Source organism: Macrotis lagotis, chromosome X (genome assembly GCF_037893015.1).
Source record: "Macrotis lagotis isolate mMagLag1 chromosome X, bilby.v1.9.chrom.fasta, whole genome shotgun sequence".
Lineage (NCBI taxonomy): Eukaryota > Metazoa > Chordata > Mammalia > Peramelemorphia > Peramelidae > Macrotis > Macrotis lagotis.
This window is the reverse complement of record NC_133666.1, coordinates 699,328,818-699,349,694: the sequence shown is the minus strand read 5'-3', so window position 1 is coordinate 699,349,694 and position 20,877 is coordinate 699,328,818. Positions and strand designations below refer to the sequence as shown.

The 20,877-nt window shown below is 39.3% G+C and overlaps 2 protein-coding genes and 1 pseudogene across 2 annotated transcripts in view; 1 reads left to right on the top strand and 2 right to left on the bottom strand.

Moving 5' to 3' along the window:
- The window catches only part of LOC141499640 (vomeronasal type-2 receptor 26-like), an 841,716-nt pseudogene that overhangs the window by 697,964 nt on the left and 122,875 nt on the right, over positions 1-20,877 (top strand).
- Positions 4,392-20,877, bottom strand: part of LOC141497217 (uncharacterized) — a 39,840-nt gene continuing 23,354 nt past the window's right edge. The window contains 1 exon segment of the mRNA XM_074199865.1: positions 4,392-6,526. Coding sequence (XP_074055966.1) covers positions 4,887-6,526 — 1,640 coding nt within the window. The 3' untranslated portion in view covers positions 4,392-4,886.
- LOC141497209 (KRAB domain-containing protein 5-like) lies at positions 11,213-19,080 on the bottom strand. The gene is made up of 5 exons (XM_074199856.1): positions 19,024-19,080; positions 18,297-18,349; positions 13,650-13,776; positions 12,008-12,103; positions 11,213-11,892 (listed from the first exon to the last, which is right to left on the bottom strand). The coding sequence occupies exons 2-5, from the start codon at positions 18,327-18,329 to the stop codon at positions 11,882-11,884; spliced, it is 267 nt and encodes an 88-aa protein (XP_074055957.1). The 5' UTR covers positions 18,330-18,349; positions 19,024-19,080; the 3' UTR covers positions 11,213-11,881.

The window sequence follows — 20,877 nt, the reverse complement described above, 5'->3', positions numbered from 1 at the left end:
CACTGATGGAATGAGTAGGTCTATTATGGTTGATCATCAACCCCATGTTGCTGTTAGGATGTGTAATGTTCTTCCGTTTCTGCTCATTTCACTCAGCATCAGTTCATGAAAGTCTTTCCAGGCTTCTCTGAAATCCCATCCTTCCGGGTTCTAATAGAACAATAGTGTTACATTACATACATATACCATAATTTGTTCAGCCATTCCCCAAATGATGGATATCCCATTGATTTCCAACTTTTTGCCACCCCAGAGTTGCTATGAATATTTTTGTACAAGTGATTTGTTTAACCTCTTTCATAATCTCTTCAGGGTATAGACTCAGTAGTAGTATTTATGGATCAAAAGGGTATCCACATTTTTATTTCCCTTTGGTCATAATTCCAAATTGCTCTCCAGAATGGTCCTTAAACATCTCTCTATGCCCTAGATCCTCAAGGCAAGTAGTCACCATTGGGAATGAGATCTCTTAGGAGAGGATTCATCTGACTTAATGACTTTTAACAGAAATTTTAGCCTTTTTTGGTAACCAGAAATTCTATGGTCCTGTGAAACCCAACATTTACCTTAAGAATTCTATCTTTTGGGCAGCTAGGTGGTACAGTGGATAGAGCACAGGCCCTGGAGTCAGGAGGACCTGAGTTCAAATCCACCCTCCAGACACTTAATAATTACCTAGCTGTGTGGCCTTGGGCAAGCCACTTAACACTATTGCCTTAAATGAATACAATTAAAAAAAAATTCTATCTTCAGTGACTGAGACTAGATGTTATTGCAAATGGGGCTAGATGTTTTTCCTTCTTAGTGGTGGAACCAAGATGACAGTGCTGAGCTAAGAAACTCCTAGAGCTTTGCTGGAAGTAACTTTAAAGGAAGCCTCTAAACTGACCCTAGAACAAAGGAATACTCTCCCCTTCCAAAAAAAAAGTCCATCGAGAAAGAAGTTCTCAACTAAAGATATCATGGAGGAACTTCAGTAAAGCTCTATCTCATGTAGTCAGGAAAACTGGAAATTGAGCTCTTAACTATCCCAGCACCAAAAATCTGCTGTGGAGCAGGGCAGCAATGAGGGTAGCAACCATATCTGAGAAAACAAAGTTGTAGCCCTGGGAATCCTGGTGCATCAGGTGGGATTCGACTGGGCTACCCTAAAGCAGGAACAAACTGCTAGAACATGAAGCTCCAAAAATCATCTCAGAAGAGGAAAGCAGTGACAAAATGCCTACATATGAAACCTCAAAAGAGATTTTTGAAAGTCTGAAATTCAAAAAGACCTCCTAAAGGAGCTCAAAAAAGGTTCTTTAAAACCAAAGAAGAGAGGAAGAAAAATGGAGGAAAAAAGATGAGACTCACACAGGAGAAATATGAAATATTGACTAAAGAAAATAATTTTAAAAATAAATTGGTCAGGGGCGGCTAGGTGGCATAGTGCATAGAGCACTGGCCTTGGAGTCAGGAGTACCTGAGTTCAAATATGACCTCAGAAACTTAATTACCTAGCTGTATGACCTTGGGCAAGCCACTTTAACCCCACTGCCTTGCAAATTCTAAAATAAATAAACAAACAAATGAATTGGTCAAATGAAAAAAGGAATAAATTCTTCTAACCATAAAAATAGCATGGTGGAAAAGGCAAAAAGGAAACAGAAATTCCAATTGAAGAAAGTAAATGGAGCCAGATTCTGGAGCTGTTAGAGCCAGAGCAATTCCTGACCATCTAACCATGTATGAGAAGATTAAATCTTGAAAGACACCAAATTGTCTCCCAAATTAAGGTGATGGTGGGACTGATGAATTTGCTTCAAATCCTAGCATAAGTCAAAGAAACTTTGAAAGGATGTTGTCGATACATTAAGGCAATTGCCCTTTTTAGAATAAACACATTTCAGGGAAAGCCTGTTGTGAAGGTCTTTCCTAGCCCCTTGACTGCTACTCCTCTCAAGAACAACCTTCTTTATGCCTGAGTCTTCTTGTGTCTTCTGATTTATAGATGTTGTCTTCTGCATGAGAAGGTAAGCTTTTGAGGAAAGGGAATATTCTTGCCATTTTTTGTTTCTACACTGCTTAGAACAGTAACTGGGACACTGGAAGGATTTATAGACTATGCCTCCTTATAAGATCACACTGAAACTGATTGGATTCTCCATGTGGACCTAGCCAGGTCTTCATGGCACAATATGAACCTCAAAATCAGAGGAATTGTGGGCAAGTAACTTTTCCAATTGAATGTAGGCTCCTTGACATCAGGGACTTTTTCATTTCTGTCTCTGGGTCTCCATTGTCTGGCATATAGCATACTCTTAATAATTGGATGATAGCTGATTGCTTACCAAATTTTCAAGACAAAGGGGTAAATGAAGCAATAGATTGTGAAATGCCTCAAGTAAAGATGTCCCTTTTGCTTTTCTTTGTATCTTCAGAATTTAGCATAGAATATGATACATAGCAGGTGCTTAATAAATATGTATTGATTGCCAGTAAGGTAAGCATATAAATCTCTTTAAGCCCTCAATAGAGTTCTCCCTAAAGGCATATCCCACCCTACTGATAAATTATGAAGAATGGAACTCATACTCTCATGATGAGAATGAATGAGTGAAAAGCTTTCATTTTTAAATATTTCATTTTCCCCAATTGAAAGTAAATCATCCTCTTTCAACATTCATTTTTTAAAATGTTGAGTTCCAGTTATCTCTCCCTGCATTCTTCCCCTCCCCCTTCCACTCCCAGAAATAGTAATCAATTTTGTGGTAGATTACAAATGTACAATCAAGCAAAACACATTTCCATACTGATCATATTGCAAAAAAACAAAACAGGCTGAAAAGAAAAAAGAACACAAGGAAAGTAAAGCAAATATACTTAAATCTTCATTCAGACTCCATTTGTTCTTTCTCAGAAGGTAGAAAACATTTTATATCATGAATCATTTTGCATTTCTTCAGTGGCCATTGTAATAGGTATGAGGTGGTACTTCAGAGTTGGTTTAATTTGCATTCCTCAAATCAATAGTCATTTAGATCATTTTTATGACTATAAATACCTCTAATTTCTTCAACTGAGAATTGCCTTTCCTTATCCTTTGACCATTTTTTTCAATTGGAAAATGACTTGTAACCTTTTAAATTTGATTCTGTTCTATTTTAGAAATGAATCCTTCATCAGAAACACTAGCAGTGAAATTGTGTCCTAATATAGGATGCATTGGTTATATTTGTGCAAAATGTTTCTAATGTAATCAAAATTATGCATTTTGCATTTCATAATATTCTCTTGTCGGTCATAAATTTTTGTCCATCCATAGATCTGACTGATAAATTATTTCCTGTTCGCTTTATTTGATTGCTCTCATTCTTATCTAAATTCAGTTCCAATTTCAACCTATCTTGGTATAGACTGTGAGATGCTGTCCTATGCCTAAATTTTTCCATATTATTTTCAAGTTTTTCCAGGAGTCTTAATCAAATAGTGAATTCTTATCCCAGAAGCTAGAATCTTTGGGTTTACTAAAGAGTAGATTATTATATTCATTTACTATTTCCTTTTTATCAAATATATTTCAGTCAACTACTACACTATTCTTTAACCACTACCAGAGTTTTGAGGATTACTGCTTTATTACATAATTTTGGATCTGGTTACAGCTAGACCAATTTCCTTCACTTTTTTTCTTTGATTTCCTTGATATTCTTAATTTTTTAATCCCCCCCAGCTTCTATTTTTTTAGCTCTGTAAAATAATTTTTGTTGCTTGCATTAGTATGAAACTAAATCAGTTATTCAATTTAGAAGAATCCTCATTTTTATTATATAAGATCCAACTACCTATGAGCAAGTGATATTTTTCCAATTGATTATATCTTAATTTATTTGTGTGAAACATATTTTATGACTGGCTTGATATGGTTTTTGAGTTTTTTCATGCCAGTTTAGATTATAAAGTATTTCAAGTCTATAATGTGATAAATTGAATACAAACAACATTGTCAAATTTACAATATTTTTTAGTGTGTCTAAAATTTATTTTTCCATATTGTTACATGCAAAGAAAGCTTTCAACAGCCATTATTGTTAATATTTTGAGTTCATATGATCTCAGAACCAAGAAGATGTAGGGATGTGACTTACATGAAAGGTAGAACATATATCAAAGATGTTCTGCTTCCAGACAGCTCACTCTGGAAGGCTCTTTCTAATTCCAGAAGCCACAAGCTGTGCAGCCTTTCAAAGACACAAGGATGTTACCTCCAATATCACAGAGTCAGTATTAAAGAACCCTAACTAGCTTTCTTCCATAAGTCCTGCCTACCATCACATGGAATGCCCTCTCCACTATAATGATCCCTTCTTTTGCTTGAAACTTCCCCCAAATTTCAAATCCCCCCCCCTTCACTAGTGCTTAAACTTTTCCCTGGCCCCCCACCACCAGGGTGGCTATCTCTCAGAGCTCTTCCTCTCCAGTGCCTTCATCACCTCACAAAACTACAACACTAGTCTACTTGAAAGTAATAGACCTTCTACTTTGAGGAGCTGTAAGGAAAGAGTTCTTGGGAAACCTAGGACTTTATATACTCTTTATAAGTAGAAATTGAGAACAGAATGGACTAAGTAATTCAGTTGTGTTATTCCATACATTAAGGGAAAATACATGTAAAATTGAGCATTAGTATGATAAAATAAGGAATTGTAAGAATAAGAATGAAAGGTTATTGGATCAAAAATCTTTATCCTACTTTGAATGCAATCAGTGTAAAATGTCAAAGTGACAGCTGAAGGAAGTGACGATTCTGCTTAAAGTAATTCAGAAATGCATTGAACAGATTTGCTGTTATTTGGCAATTTTGTTTGTTTTTAATCTATAACATTGTTCTGATATACAGCAAGAATCTAGCTCCAAATAAAAGCCTTTACACATTGATTAAATTCTTAATATTTCTCTAAAGTATGGATTTTCTGATGTTTAGTAAGACTGCGCTTCCAGGTAAAAGTCTTTCCACATTGATTACATTCATAAGGTTTCTCTCCAGTGTGGATTCTCTGATGTGCAGTAAGATAAGACCTCTGAACAAAAGCCTTTCCACAGTGATCACATTCATAAGGTTTCTCTCCAGTGTGGATTCTCTGATGTCCAGTAAGATGGGCCCACTGAGTAAAAGTCTTTCCACAATGATTACATTCATAAGGTTTTACACCAGTGTGGCTGCTCTCATGTGTAGTAAGACTGATCTTCCAACTAAAAGACTTTCCACAGTGATTGCATTCATAAGGTTTCTCTCCAGTGTGGATTCTCTGATGGGTAATAAGATAGGTCCTGTCAGAAAAAGTCTTTCCACAATGATTACAATCATAAGGTTTCATTCCAGTGTGGATTCTCTGATGTGCAGTAAGATGGGCCCACTGAGTAAAAGTTTTTCCACAGCGATTACATTCATAAGGTTTTTCTCCATTGTGGATTCTCTGATGTGCAGTAAGATTCCACTTCCATGTAAAAGCCTTTCCACAGTGATTGCATTCATAAGGTTTCTCTCCAGTGTGACTTCTCTGATGTGCAGTAAGATTGTTCCTCTGAGTAAAAGCCTTTCCACACTGATTACATTCATAAGGTTTGACTCCAGTGTGGATTCTCTTATGTGTAGTAAGACTGAGCTTCCTTTTAAAAGCCTTTCCACACTGATTACATTCATAAGGTTTCTCTCCAGTGTGACTTCTCTTATGTGTAGTAAGACTGAGCTTCCATTTAAATGTCTTTCCGCATTGATGACATTCATAAGGTTTCTCTCCAGTGTGGCTTCTTTCATGTGTAGTAAGACTGAGCTTACACTTAAAAGCCTTTCCACATTCATTACATTCATAAGGTTTCTCCCCAGTGTGGATTCTCTGATGGGCAGTAAGATAAGCCCTCTTAGTAAAAACCTTTGCACACTGATTACATTCATAAGGTTTCTCTCCAGTGTGGATTCTCTGATGTGCAGTAAGATAAGCCCTCTTAGTAAAAGCCTTTCCACAATGATTACATTCATAAGGTTTTTCTCCATTATGGATTCTTTGATGTGCAGTAAGATTGCTCTTCCACGTAAAAGTCTTTCCACAATGATTACATTCATAAGGTTTCTCTCCAGTATGGATTCTTTGATGTGTAGTAAGATGGGCCCTCTGAATAAAAGCCTTTCCACACTGATTACATTCATAAGGTTTCTCTCCAGTATGGATTCTGTGATGTGCTGTGAGTTGGAACCTCTGAATAAAAGCCTTTCCACATTGATGGCATTCATAAGGTTTTTCTCCAGTGTGGATTCTCTGATGTGCAGTATATTGTGTTCTCCGAATAAAAGCTTTTCCACAGTGATTACATTCAAAAGGCTTCTCTTCAGTGTGACTTCTCTGATGGGCAGTAAGATGGGCCCTACGAATAAAAGCCTTTCCACACTGATTACATTCATAATATTTGTCTCCAGTGTGGATTCTCTGATGTTTAGTAAGACTGGTCCTTGAAGTAAAAGCCTTACGATTTTCATTCCATTCATAAGGTTTCTCTCTGGTTTGGATTCTCTCATGTGTAGCACAGAATTTTCTACATGTGAAATCACAGGAACTGTCATTTATGACTCTTTGCTTGTGAGTTTCTTCCACAGAAAAGCTCTGCTTTCCTGAAGAGTTCTTCATTTCAAGTCTGATCATTTTTTCTAAAAGAAAAAAAAAACATAGAAATTAAACACCCACATGTGCCAATATGCATATATGTATGTATGTATGTGTATATGTATATACACACATACACACACACATTTCTTTCCCACCACCGGCAGAATCCAAATTCATTTACTTTTTATTTCCTCAGATAAAGAAAAAGAATTTTCAATCTTTCATGGGCAGAATCAAACATTTTTAAATGCCAACAGTTCACATGGAAAGAATGATTTAATGGAAAATATGCTGCCCACACAGTTACCATGAATGTTAACAATAAACAGATGAAATAGGCATTCCTAAGACATTCAGAACTGGGGCCATGAGCTCAGAATGTGACTCCACATCCCATCAGCTGACTCTAGAACACAAGCCCTGTGAATAGCATGTTACATTACTCAAAATAATGTCAGTTTTTCCTTTGCCCTTTCATTAATTCTTTCTTCATAGAAACAATGGCATTTGATGAACATATACTAAATATTTTTCAAATTATTTCATGATCCATCCTACCTGAATGCATAATGTAATTTCCCCAGTGATGTTTACTTTATTTCCCCATGTATAAGACACACCCTTTTTCAAAAACTTGGGAGTCTAAAAACTGGGAGCATCTTCCATAGTGGTTGTAGCTTTTTTTTAACTTGCATTTCTCACTTTTTTGTGCATGTTTTTGTGCTCATTTTTGCAGATTTTAAAAATTGCATTTCCCACTTTTTCATGCTTGTCTTTGCGCTCATTGTTTTGCATTTGTTACGACTACATTAGGTGACAATTTTCTACATTCTGTCCAAAAATGGCTTGGAAAAGATTTTCATACAGTGATGAATTCAAGCTAAAAGTTATCTGGTTTGAAAAAGGCAATGGAAATCATGCTGTTGAACATCAGTCTGGTCCTCCTCCAACTGAGAAAACAATTTGAACCTGGATACAGGAAGAAGAAACCTAACTGAAAATGTTCTAGCAGAAGAAGGCCATGAGAGGAAGTCAGCAAAATGGCCTGAGTTTGAAATTGAAGAGATGGATGGAAGAGCAAAGGGTCATTGGAATCCTTGTGTCCACAAAGATGGTTCAGCAGGAGGCAAGAATTGCTGATGGAAAAGAAGTGACTGATTTCAAAGTAGGACGCAAGTGGTGCTTCAGGTTCATGAAATAGAATGGACTAATAAGCATGCACCCATGCACCAGACTTGCCCAAAAGTTGCCTGAAAGTTTTGAGCAGGTCTTTGAATTTTATGATGAATTAAACTTGAGTTCAATAACTTTATGTAAATCATTTTTTTCAATTTTTGGGTCCCCAAATTAAGGTTCATCTTATACATGGGGAAATGTGGTAATCTCTTTTTTTTTTTCTCTTGCATTATCTGAGGTCACATGGAGTATATCAATACTGTTTTTGGTATTTATCTGAGGCATGACAGATTTGTTCTGACCCATTACTTTTATGGGATAACTTACTTCTCTTAAAAAAGAAAAAAATTAAAGGCTCTGCCCTGTAACATAACATTAAAATCTTCAAAAAATACAATTTAATAGAGCACTGGCCCTGGAGTCAGGACTGGAGTTCAAATCCAACCTCAGACACTTAATAATTACCTAGCTGTGTGACCTTAGGCAAATCACTTAATCTTAATGCCTTACAAAAAAAAATTAAATTGCATGGAACTTCCTCTCTCTAAAAATGTGTTGCATGGAGGAATCTGAGTTAATCATCTTCTGTAAGGAAGTTGACAACAGGTTTCACAATTAGTCCTCTTGTAGTTCTGCTCATTTAGAGTTTCACAAATCCCTTGAAGGGCTGAGACGGTGGTCCAAAGGATTTATGTTAAAAACTTGTAGATGGGAACAGATGGAGTAAATAATTGTTCAAATGGGCTCCAGATATTTATCCCATGACATAGCAAATGTGTCTACATATGAATTGTAACCTATGTATCTACAGCGATTCAAACTATCAGGATCAGGAAGAAACTACTTTTTGCAGTCATGCAGTGATTACATCCACCTGCTTGTTGAGACTAAGTGTGGCATTTTCTTTTACATTTTCAACTATATCAAATAATTTTCAAACTTCCAGGAAGCTTGGACATTTAGGTGCAAATGTTCCCAAGGCATGCAAAGACCCTCAGTGGTTGTCTATCACTGAACCAGAAGAGTGCTCACATTCCTAACTGACCCTATAAACAGGTCTCATCAAACCTATACTCACCAGATTAAGAAAACTTGGCTTTGCATCTTTTCAAAGCAAGTGGGTGGCAACATAAGTTCAGTAGAGTTTCATGGAAAGGGTAGCCAGTTTATTAGTAGAAAAAAAATACAATTAATTCTAAATAAAGTCTATCTTTTCAAGATTATTTTGCATATAAATAGTTTTTAAAAAAAGCAATATTTACAATTGACCTGCAAGTACATTTGTAAAGTCCACTATTTGTCATGAGCTATTAAAAAAATAAAACATGTTAATACTAATTAGCAATTCAATTTGAGTGGTTTGACAATTTAAAAAGATGGATTTACATTCTCTGAGGTACCATGTCCAATTCTACATTCATTCCTCCCTCATATGTGTGAATACCTTAATATTCTCTTTAAAAATAAAAATTGATAGTGCAGTTTATAGAACTGCTGTTTTGCATATGAACATTCTAATTTTACTATTTGTCATGAGTCAATTGAAAAATAAATCTTTTCAAAAGTAATTAAGTCATTTTAACTAGTCTGAGTTTTAAAACCATCCCTAAATGGGAACTTGTTCAATTTTCCATTCCATTTTTACCTCATACATATGAAGATTTTCAAGATATTTGTTTTAAAAATCTGAATACAATTGATGGTGTTGTGGATAGAATGCAGGAAATTGGATCATGAAGATCTGATTTCCAACATGAAGTCAGAAACTTGCTTGTCCTCTGACCCTAAGAAAGTCTGACCCTAAGAAAGGAATTCTGTTGCTTCAGTTGTTCTGCCTATAAAATGGATATAATAATAGTACTAATCCTAGGATTCTTATGAGTATAAAATGATACAATATTTATACAGTAGGTGCTGTAAAAATACTAGCCATTATTTTTGCTTAATTTTGGCACTTTCCTCCCCAGTTCTGCTCTCATTTTAAGCCATTATTATCCCCATTCTTTTTCTTTCCTTATTTCCCCCTTATACTAAATGAATTCTTATTCACAAACATTCTCTTTTCGGGGTATCATCTCTTCCTTGTAAAATGAATTCTGATCTCAGTGACAGCAGACTGTCTTTTGTCTTCCTTTGTAGTGTCATGGTTTAGCACAGTGTCTAAGGAAGAAGATGTCACAGAAGCACTGTCAAATCTTTTCATTCCTCCCTAACTCTTCAAATAAGGCTCCTTTCTACACCTACTTCACCACTAAAACAACCAGACATTTATCAAGGGTTACCTTATCTTTCTCATCTCACATAAAAGACATAGCTGCTTCTCTTTTTTGTCCTCCATATGGGATGAAAAGGTAATTATCCTTCTGTTTGCTAAAGAAAATCCCTTTACTTGTGCACATAATCTCATTCCAAAACTCTACTTCCCTACATCTATGTAAAATGACTGAATGTGTATTTGTATATATCAGTGCTTTCTGTGTGTAAATAGAATCTTTCTTCATTTGTTCTGTATATTCAATTTCAGTAATTGTAACAGTCAAATAAAATAAAGAAAAAAGAAACTCCCTGCACCTAGCTCCAATTTCAATGTTTGACTGAAGCATATCTCCCAAAAAATTACCAATACTCTCAAAACTGCTGAAATTCCCTGACCATTCCGTAATCTTGATACTTCTTGACTTCTCTGCAGGTTTTGACACTGTCAGTCTCTCCCTTTTCTAGATTAGAGTGACATTACTCTCTCCTCATGTTACTCCTACCATTATTTGCCCTCAACCCTCCCATATTTTATTCTTTATGCTATTATTCAGTAGTTCAGATTCAGAAATGGAATGCTATGCACCAATCATCAGTTCTTATACATCCTGACTCCTGAGCCACATTTACAAAGCCTGATTGATTCTGCCTTTCTGCTTTCTTTCACATATATATTTCTTTGTCAACACTTTCTTTACTTCAGACCCTATTCAACTTCTCAGCTGAGATATTATAAGATCTTGATGGTTGGTCCAACTTCCCCTAGTCAAATCACTCCTCCACCCAGTTCTCACATTCATTCCAAATCTCTCTTTCCAAATCATGTCACCATCAATTCAACAGTGGCTCCCAACAAAAGGATCAAATATAAAATCCTATCTAGCATTATTATCATCACCAACTTTTCTATTCTTCTAGTCTTCTTGCACCCTATTTTGCCCTAGATATAGTACAATTCAAGGATACAAGTCTCCTTTCAGTACTGGGAACAAAACATTTCACTTCTGGACTCCTGTGAGTTTCCCTGGCCATTACTGTTACACAGAATGCTCTTCCTGGTTTCCCTGATGCCCAGCCTATAGACCACCTTCCACAATAAGCCTTTACTAATTCTACTTAAATTTATGGTATAGGGATACCTAAATGGTGCAGGCAGGAGGACCTGAGTTCAAATCCAGCCTCAAACACTTGATCCTCACTAGGTTTCTGACATTGGTCAAGTCATTTAACCCCACTGCCCTACAAAAAAAACAAAAACAAAATGATTTATTTTCACTTGATTATCTCCAATTTATCATGTCCACAATGAGTTTTTACAGGCTTGTTCAACTTATACTACCCTCAACAGACTATGAATTCCATGTGAGCAAGGAAAGTCCCCTGGATCTATTTATGTGCTTGGTGCTTTGCGTAAGGTCTGGATCACAGTTGACACTTAAGATGGGTTGACTTGAAAAAGGACTAGGAAAGATCTCATAGGGGACAATCCAATCACATTTTGCACTGTCAAAAGAATTCCCAGGGCAGCTAGGTGATACAGTGGAGTCAGTTGGACCTGAGTTCAAATTCAGTCTCAGATACTTAATTAACTAGCTGTGTGACCTTAGGCAAGTCACTTAATCCTATTGCCTTTCAAAAACAAAAACAAAAAAAAAAGAATTCCCTACCCACAAATTCCAAACAATGACATATTTTAGGATCCTAGATTGATACCTAGTAGGAGCTGAAAGGCCAAGTAGTCCAACTCTCGATTTTTTATGGGGGAAACTGAGATTCAGTGGTTCAATGACTGATTCAGGAAGGTACTGCTAAGAAATATCTGAAAAAGAATTCCAAGGCAGGCCATCATAACCCAATTGTGACACTTGGTTCATGATAACATACAGAAGCTTTCTGGATCAGAGCTCCCCTCTACCTGCTTTCACCTCACTCACCTGGACAGTAGATAATTAGGCCTTGTCTCTCCATTATCCATGGAAATTCCTTTTGGTCAAAATAAGAGATCATATCTTGATTGTTAAGTGGAAAGCCTGCAAAGGAAAATTAGCCAGGAAAGAACTGGAAAGAAACTTTGAATTTAGTTTTATTTTTGGAATGGGGTATAAATGTAGAGTGCCTACATTTTGATAATCACTTCCTTATGTTCACACATAGGGGTCTGTATTCAACCTAAAAAAGGAATCATAGTTATGAAAATATGACCAAACTCTTTTCCATGCTCCCCAAATCCCAAATTCATTCTAGTAGAAACACCTAATTCTATAACTGGGGAAAGAGGATTACTGAGCAAGATCAGCCTCAAACCCCAGAAATAGGGACCTGAAGGAAGCAGGTTCTGCCCTGTTGACTACTCTTCTGCTGGAGAGTCTTTGCCTCTTCAGATGAGATTTTCCTACTGCAAACTCAAGAAACCTGACTTGCTCCAATGCTATTTCTTAGACAGTCTGCTATTCCTGGCAATGCCATGAGCAGGCAAGAAAGTAACATAGGGTGGCTCCCAGGTCTCTTGAAAAACAGTTTCAGAATATTTAGTTCTTGAGTTCTGAGGAGAGCTGAGAGAACATCATGGAACCTCAATGGAATCAGAAAATGTAGTTTTGGTGCAACTTCTTCAAAGAAGGATTTTCTAGAAGTAAGAGGCATCTATAGTGCAGTGAAGAGAGCCCTGGGTAAAGAGTGAGGAATGCCAGAGGCTAACTGTAGCCTCAGGCAGTTACTAGCTGTGAGCCACATAAATTCCACATGCCTGTTTCCTTAGTTATCAATTGGGGATAATAATATGACCCTAACTTAGGAGGATGAAGTGACATGGTATGGTAAAGAAAGCACTTGGCATAGACCCTGGAAAATTATAGGTGAAAAAATATGCTTACTGGGGGAGGCTAGGTGGTGCAGTGGATAGAGCACCGGTCCTGGAGTCAGGAGTACCTGAGTTCAAATCTGGCCTCAGACACTTCATAATCACCTAGCTGTGTGGCCTTGGGCAAGCCACTTAACCCCATTGCCTTGCAAAAACCGAACAAAAAAAAAATATGCTTATTCTCTTCCCTTCCTTTCTCATCATCTGTGCTGGAATTTGAGGGCAATATGAAGGAAGATTAAGGACAAATTAGCTAAACTAGGGACAACTAGGGTCCTGAAGCTACAAACTGAAGTTTTTGGAAAGGAAGAATATTCCAAATATTAGACTAATCCCAATGAGGAAGGGGAGGAAGGGTTTCAACAAAGAGCTTCCTGAAAAGGTTTGGCAGGCAGAACTCATGTCCTGATAGAGGTCAAGTTGAATAACCTCTGAAGTTGGTTTCACATCAGAGATGCTACCACAATGATTTATCTTTGACCTGAAACTACCTAGAATTGGGAAGAGGCAGTTTCAAGAGCAACAAAGGAGACCCTCAGGTTCCTATGTCACAATTCAAGATTATTTTCCAGGAAAACCTTCCTCCTGAGGACTCAGTCTCTGAGCATTCTGCTCTCTTCTCTCTCAAATTTGATCAATGCTCCCAAACCCTCCACAGTAGGGAATGAGGATATTCACATGTTTCAGACTCAGTGTCACCAAGGAAGTGTTCTTACCCACGGAGATCAGGTTCTGGGCATTCTCCAGCATGACCTCCTTGTACAACAGCTTCTGAGGATGGTCCAAGAGGCTCCACTCCTCTTGGGTGAAGTCCACAACCACATCCTTGAAAGTCACCACCTCCTAGACCATTAAAAGTCATCAGACACAGAGTTGAAAGACTCCTCAGATTTAAATAGCTCAGCCCAATATCAGGAGAAAGGGATTTGCCCAGAGGTGATACCCTATATGAGGCTCAGAGTCAGCTCTAGAACTCACAGTCATTAAGAGACTGATAGAATTTTGACATAAGTATTTTATGTGATCAGTTGAAATAAAACCGAGAAGAGCCTTACAATGAAAGATGTCTCCCTGGGGCATTAGGGAGGAAAGTTTGTGTTCTCCCAGTGAATGGGTAAGTGAATCTGTAGAGGAGAAAGAAGGGAGATGTATTGGGGGGGGGGGGGGGGGGCACTGATGTAAATGAGAAATTTCCAGATTCTCCAAATTTTCTCTATAAAATGACAAAAAAATCACCCTGAAATGAACATAAAGCAGCAAAAATGGAGGGGCAAAGCATTGTCCTAGGAGGACTACTTGAGAGAACTCAAAGAAGATGACAGGAGATGAGGTTTGACCTGACTGAAGTATAGACACCTCACTGACTCATCAAACAGAAGACCTCGAGGGAAGCAGTGAAGGCTTTAAGAAGTTTCATCACAGCAAGTTTTGCCTCACAAATCTTTCACTAAAGCAAAGAAGATGATGAGTATAGAGGATGACTGAAGGATTCTGGGCTGTGTCTGGAAGGCATGGCTAATAGTGCTGACTGGATGTAACCCTGACTATGGCTATGGGTAAGGAGGAGCAGTTCCACAAGGAGTAAGAAGATTTGGGGACAGTATGGCTGGGGCAAAGGAGAAGAGGAGAGGAGCCTCTGAAGCTGAGTCCCCTAATAGAATTTAGAAAACAATAGTAAGAAGCACTTGAAGACTAGGGCAATATTACCCACAGTTCAAGATAAAAACTTGATAATTATATTAAGCTGCTAAAAATAAGAGAAATTAAAGATGAAAACTACATAAGCAAAGAATAAAGATCCTGGCTATTTCTTGATACATTGGTGTAAAAAAGACTTAGGGTCGTATTCAGAAGATAATGAGGTACAAAAGGCCACTGATTCCCTAGAGACTAAAGTCAAATGGGTCAGTGCTCCAAAAGAAATCTTGGAAGAAAAAAAAGGATTTCAAAAATTATATCAGTTAGATTGAGGAAAATTATAAACAATTTGAAAAATGAAATTAATAAGAAAATTATGAAAAAAGTTAATCAATTACAAGAAAACAATTTTATGAAGAAAATAAAAAGGAATTCAAATGTCAAATAAGAATCAAGGGAAAATTTGAAAAAATAAAATAAAAACTTATAAAATAGTCAAATTATCAGAAAAAAAGATAGAAAAATTAAAAGAAGTAAATGACTTTATAAAAATTTGAGTTGGATAAGAGAGTTTAAATGACATTATACAACACTAAGATATAAAAACCATAGGAAAAAATAGGAGAGAACCTCAAACATCTCATTAGAAAAGTAAATGACTTGGAGAACAGATCAAATAGAGACTGTTCAGGAATTGTTTGATTGACCTAAAAGTTATTATTAAAAAAAGACTCTGGATACATTATTATAAGAAACAATTAAGGGAAATTCCCCTAAAGTTCTAGAATGAGAAAATAAAGAGGAAATATAAAGAATAGACTGATACCACCTGAAAAAGATCCTAGGAAACAAATTTACAGGATTGTCAGAGTCAAGTTTCAAAATTCCCAGGTGAAAAAGAAAATATTTAAAACACCAAAGAAAAAAACTGAAACAATGTTAAAGAATAATGAGGGCAAAACTTAGCAGCTTCTATAGTGATACATCAAAGGTCTTAGAACATTGCACATTTGATGAATTGAAAGGCATTTAAGTATTTGTGACAAAAAGACAAGAACTCAGTGAAAAATTTGATAAAAAAGATCCAGAAGAAATATCAGAGGTGGCTAGGTGGTGCATTGGATAGATCACCAGCCCTGGAGTCAGGAGTACCTGAGTTCAAATCCAACCTCAGACACTTAATAATTACTTAGCTCTGTGGCCTTGGGCAAGCCACTTAACCCCATTTGCCTTGCAAGAACCTAAAAAACAAAACAAAACAGAAATAGATCATGAAAGGAAGAATTTAATACAGAAAAAGCAGGTGGGGATGGAGAGCTAACACAGGATTTCTTATTCTCATCTGGTATGAAGAGCAAGATATATATCAAGAATCTTTAGGAATTTTCTGAACTTCAAAAGAGGTGAGTAAACAAAGGGATATGGTGGGTGGGGGACATTTAGAATGGAATATAGTTAGGAGACTGGCAAGGGGGGGCAACAAGATGGCACAGTGGATAGAGCACTGGCCACAGAGTCAAGAGGACAGGAGTTGGAATATGACCTCAGTCGCTTGACACTTACTAGCTGTGTGACTTTGAACAATTCACTTAACCTCGATTGCCTCAAATCTAGGACCATCTCCAGTCAACCTTTTTCATATCTGACTACTGGACCCAGATGGCTCTGGAGGAGAAAGTGAAGCTGGTGACTTAACACAGCCCTTTCTCCCCCTTCTTTCCAATTCTTGTTGCTTATCATGGCCTCATCTTTCTGATATCAGGGTCTTCTTCAAGTAGGAAGGATAAGCAAACATCAATCAAAATGTTTTAAATTATTATCAATTACAGAAATGCAAATTAAAAGAAACTTGAGATATTTTACACCTCTCAGATTGGCTAAAAGAATAGAATGGAAAAGTGACAAATGCCGGAGAGGATGTAGAAAAGTTGGGACATTAATTCATTGTCAGTGGAGTTGTAAAATGGTCCAACCATTTTAGATAATAATCTGGAATTATGGCCAAAAGTTTTCAATCTACCTTTCCCACTGAAGCAAAAATCCCACCATCTGTTTTATTTCCAGGGAGAATTGATGATGATGTTTGTCCTTCATTCTCATTATATCCACCTTATTTATACATGCTTCAATAGTGCAATTGTTCATTCTCAAAGAAGTCCATGCCATTAGGGATGTCATGCCATGCCAAGCATGTGAATCCAATTTAAGAGAGGCTATGTCCCTAGCCTCACTTTCTCCCCCAGATCCATCTGGGTTCAGAGGCCACATATGAATCGGGACGACTGGAGATGGCCTAGGATGCCAGGCAATCAATATTATATGACTTGCCCAAGATCACACAGCTGGAAACTCAATTTTCTGATGCTGGACTCCCATCCTATTGAATCCAAGATGGGGCTGTACTCACTGTACCACCTATCCATCAAAGATGGTTAAAGATAAAGAAAACCACTTCTATTGGCTAAAATTTTATAGAAGCTCTATTTCTGGTGGCAAAGACCCTAGACATTTCAAGGACTCCCATCAAGTGAGGAATGGTTGAAGAAGTTGAAGTATATGAAATGTGATGGAATACAACTGAAGTGATGAGGCCTAACTTAATCAAGAGAACACTGGATACAGTTAAAACCAATAGTGTTTTAAGAATGACTTTGAGAGAATAAGTTATCTATTGAAGCTCTTTCTGTGGTGGCTAAGAATTGGGAAATGAGAAGACCCAGAAATTGGGTAACATCAAAAAAATTTATGGCATAGGATTATGATGGAATATTATTGTGTTATAAGAAATGACAAGGAAGATATATGTACAAAATGACTGATATGGAAATTTTTAAATGATTGCACATATATAATCTATATCAGATTGCTTATCAACTGAAGACAGGGTAAAGAGGAGGGAGGGACAGAAAGACTAGAGAACTCAAAGCTTAAAATAAATGATTAAAAACTGTTTCAACATGTAATTGGGAAAAAATGAAATATAATTTTTTTAAAAAAGAGAAAGGAGAAGGCTTGTATAAGATGAGACACAAGGACACAAGCAGCACCTTGAGCCACAATTTCTACTCTGAGGCTATGATCAGAAAGGACAAGAGCTGATTCTGCTTCCAGACTCTGGCTTTGAAGGATTCTGCTAGATCTTCAATTGATAGAAAAACAATTTGCCAAAGAAACAGAGGGAGATGAGAATTTGAGAGAGTGAGTGTGAGCATGAATGTGAATGTCTGTGTCCATGAGAGAGTGAGAGTGAATGTGTGTGTGTGAGAGAGATACAGAGTGTGTGTGTGAGACAGAGAGACAGAGTGTGTGTGTGTGTGAGAGACAGAGAAAGTGATTGTGTGTGAGACTGTGTGTGTGTGTGTGTGTGTGTGTGTGTGTGTGAGAGAGAGGCCCATTATGTTAGGCAGGCATTAAGAAAGCAAAGATACAATTCTCTAGGAAATACAGATTTGTTCATGAAGTGAGCCTTGAAAATTAGTTGTAATAAGGGAGAATTAAAAAACTAACAGGGAGGGCCCCAATTTGGGGAGTGGGGACTCAGTGCTCAAGACCCCACGGACTCCATGAATCAGTTCAAACCACAGAAGAAGAGGGCATTGAATCCCGTGTTCACGTTCATGATTATTTTTGGTAAGGAAGGCATTGCCAAGCTTCTCGGACCATCCCCTCTATAGAAATGGACTGGGTGTCTCCTGTGGGTCTAGTCTGGGGCAGGCTGCACTCACCTGAGGCGGGGGGCTGAGGGTCTCGGGGGCCATTCCCTCGGAGTCCGGGGTCCCTGTGGGGGCGGCAAAGGAAGGAAGGTGACACCATGAAGTTAAGTTCCTCCACCTTAGTGCTGCTCTTTCCCCACCTCGGGGCCCTGCACGTCCGGTACTCTGCGGGCTCAGAAATGGAACCAGCGAAGCTTCTACTGGTAGAGGTCACATCTAGGCCGGCAAAGTTTAAACTGCGCCTTCGGGATAATCAGGAGGAGGTCTGGAGCCCCTTCGCGGCCCTCCCGGGTCTCTGCGCCATGGTCAGGGCCAGGCTCGCTGCTCGCGGGGCTTCACAACGAAACCGACGGGGCGTGTTTATTAGGTTCTCCCAGCACCTGCTGGGGCCAGGCCGCGGGCCTGTGCGAGCGGGCAGGGAGGGCGCGGGGTCCCGGGGGGCGCGGGGTCCCGGGGGGCGGGGGGCGCGGGGTCCCGGGGGGCGCGGAGGCCCGCGGCGCGGCTTCGGTCTGCGATGCCCTCCGGGGGCTCGGGAAGGAGCCGGCACCCGGGCCGCGGGGCCACGCGTGGGGGGCGGGGGGGCCCGGCCGGGGGCGCATCGAGCGGGTGCATGTGAGGGGGAGGAGCTGGCGGCCCCCGACACCGGGGCAGGGGAGACCCCGCCGCAAGGGCGGCCGGCGGGGGGGGGGGGCCGGAAGTCTGGGACAGGAGGAGGCGGGGGGCCCCGGCTCCGACATACCTGGGAGCCGCGAGCACCGGAGGCAGGGAGGGGGCGGGGCCTCGGCGCGGACTTCCGGCTTCCGGTCAGGCCCTCCAGGAGGCGGCCCGGTCCCGGAAGCACCGGCCGGGGGAGGCCCCGGAGCCTCCAATCCCACCCAGGACTACAGGACCCAGAATGCCTCTGGGCCCCGAGCCCCGCCCCCGCCACGTGCACGGCCTTCTCCACCTACTCCCCGAGTTTAAACAAACTCCGCCTTGGCCCCGCCCACCAGGGGGTTGCTCTCTGAGGGCGCCGCCCCCCGCCCCGCCCTGCTCCACTGCAGCCCCCCCAGGACTGGAGCCCCACCCCTGGGGGAACCTCATTCCCCCTTGCCTCCCCCCTTCCATATCATTGCAATAGCTCATTGTAATAAAGAAAAATCTTATTATGTGAAATATCTTGGACTATTCCCCCCCTCCTTTTTCTTTCTCCCATTACATTTTCCTTTTTTTCTATTGACTCCATTTTTATACCATATTTTATCTTCAAATTCAGCTTTCTCCTGTGCTTCATCTATAAAATCTCCTTCTACCTGCTCTATTAACTGAGAAGGTTCATATGAGTATTATCAGTGTCCTTTTTCTATGCAGGAATACATGCAGTTCATCCTCATTAAGTCCCTCATATTTCCCCCCTCTCCTCCACTCTCTATGTTTCACCTGAGTCCTGTATCTGAAGATCAGACCTTCTGTTCAGCTCTGGCCATTCCAACAGGAACATTTGAAATTCCCCTGGTTCATTGAAAGTCCATCTTTTTCCCTGGAAGAGGACATTCAGCCTTGCTGGGTAGTTGATTCTTGGTGGCATTCTAAGCTCTTTTGCCTTCCGGTATATTGTATTCCAAGCCCTACAAGCTTCCAATGTAGCTGCTAAGTCCTGTGTGATCCTGCCTGCAGCTCCATGATATTTGAACTGTGTCCTTCTGGCTGCTTGTAATATCAGAAAAGAAAGTTCTTGACCCCAAGGTCTTGAGCTCTGTAAAATGGTTCCCACCACAAAGTTATATAATTGTATGAGTACAATTAGTATTAAAGGAGAGGTATGGGCAGAAGTTCAGCTCCCAACCATAAGAAGTCTGATTCCAGCTGGCAATAATCAGTGCAGCCAAGGAAAACATGCCTGACCAATAAGCAGCACGGACAGCAGAGGAAAAAAAACTCTTGAGATAGATCACAACATTGTTTCCCTGGACGAGGGGGATCTTGGCAGCAGATGAGACCACTCAAGGAAAGTAAACTTCAAGTAGCAAGTCAGAAGTTGTATTCAGAGAGTCTCCCTTTGCCTTTAACCATGAGTACTAAGTCAGGGTCTTTCACCTGGTATCCCCTGGTACTCCAGGCCATCCCTTACAGTCCAAGAATAGGCTGAGACATTACACATGACCTCTGCCTGACACTGACATTCAAAAATTATATCTATAAAGGAATTTTCCTTGGATGTGCTGGCTCTTTCTAGTAAGCCACTTTAAGCAAACCAGATAAAGAAGTTTTAGGTCAATTAGATTTAATAGCCAGATAGGTTAGGTTTGTAACTCTGACACTTGCTGTCAGCTACTTGATGAGATAGGGATTAAGATTCCTTAATTTTTATCTTAGAAGGGATATTTAGGAAAGCAGAATAGGAAATTTTTAGAAAATACAGTTTTGGGGGCAGCTAGGTGGTACAATGGATAGAGCACCAGCCCTAGAGTCAGGAGGACCTGAGTTCAAATCCAGCCTCAGACACTTAATAATTACCAAACTGTGTGGCCTTGGGCAAGTCACTTAACCCCATTGCCTTGCCAAAAAAAAAAGAATAAATACAATTTCAAAGTCTAGATTAAGGGAAGGAAGG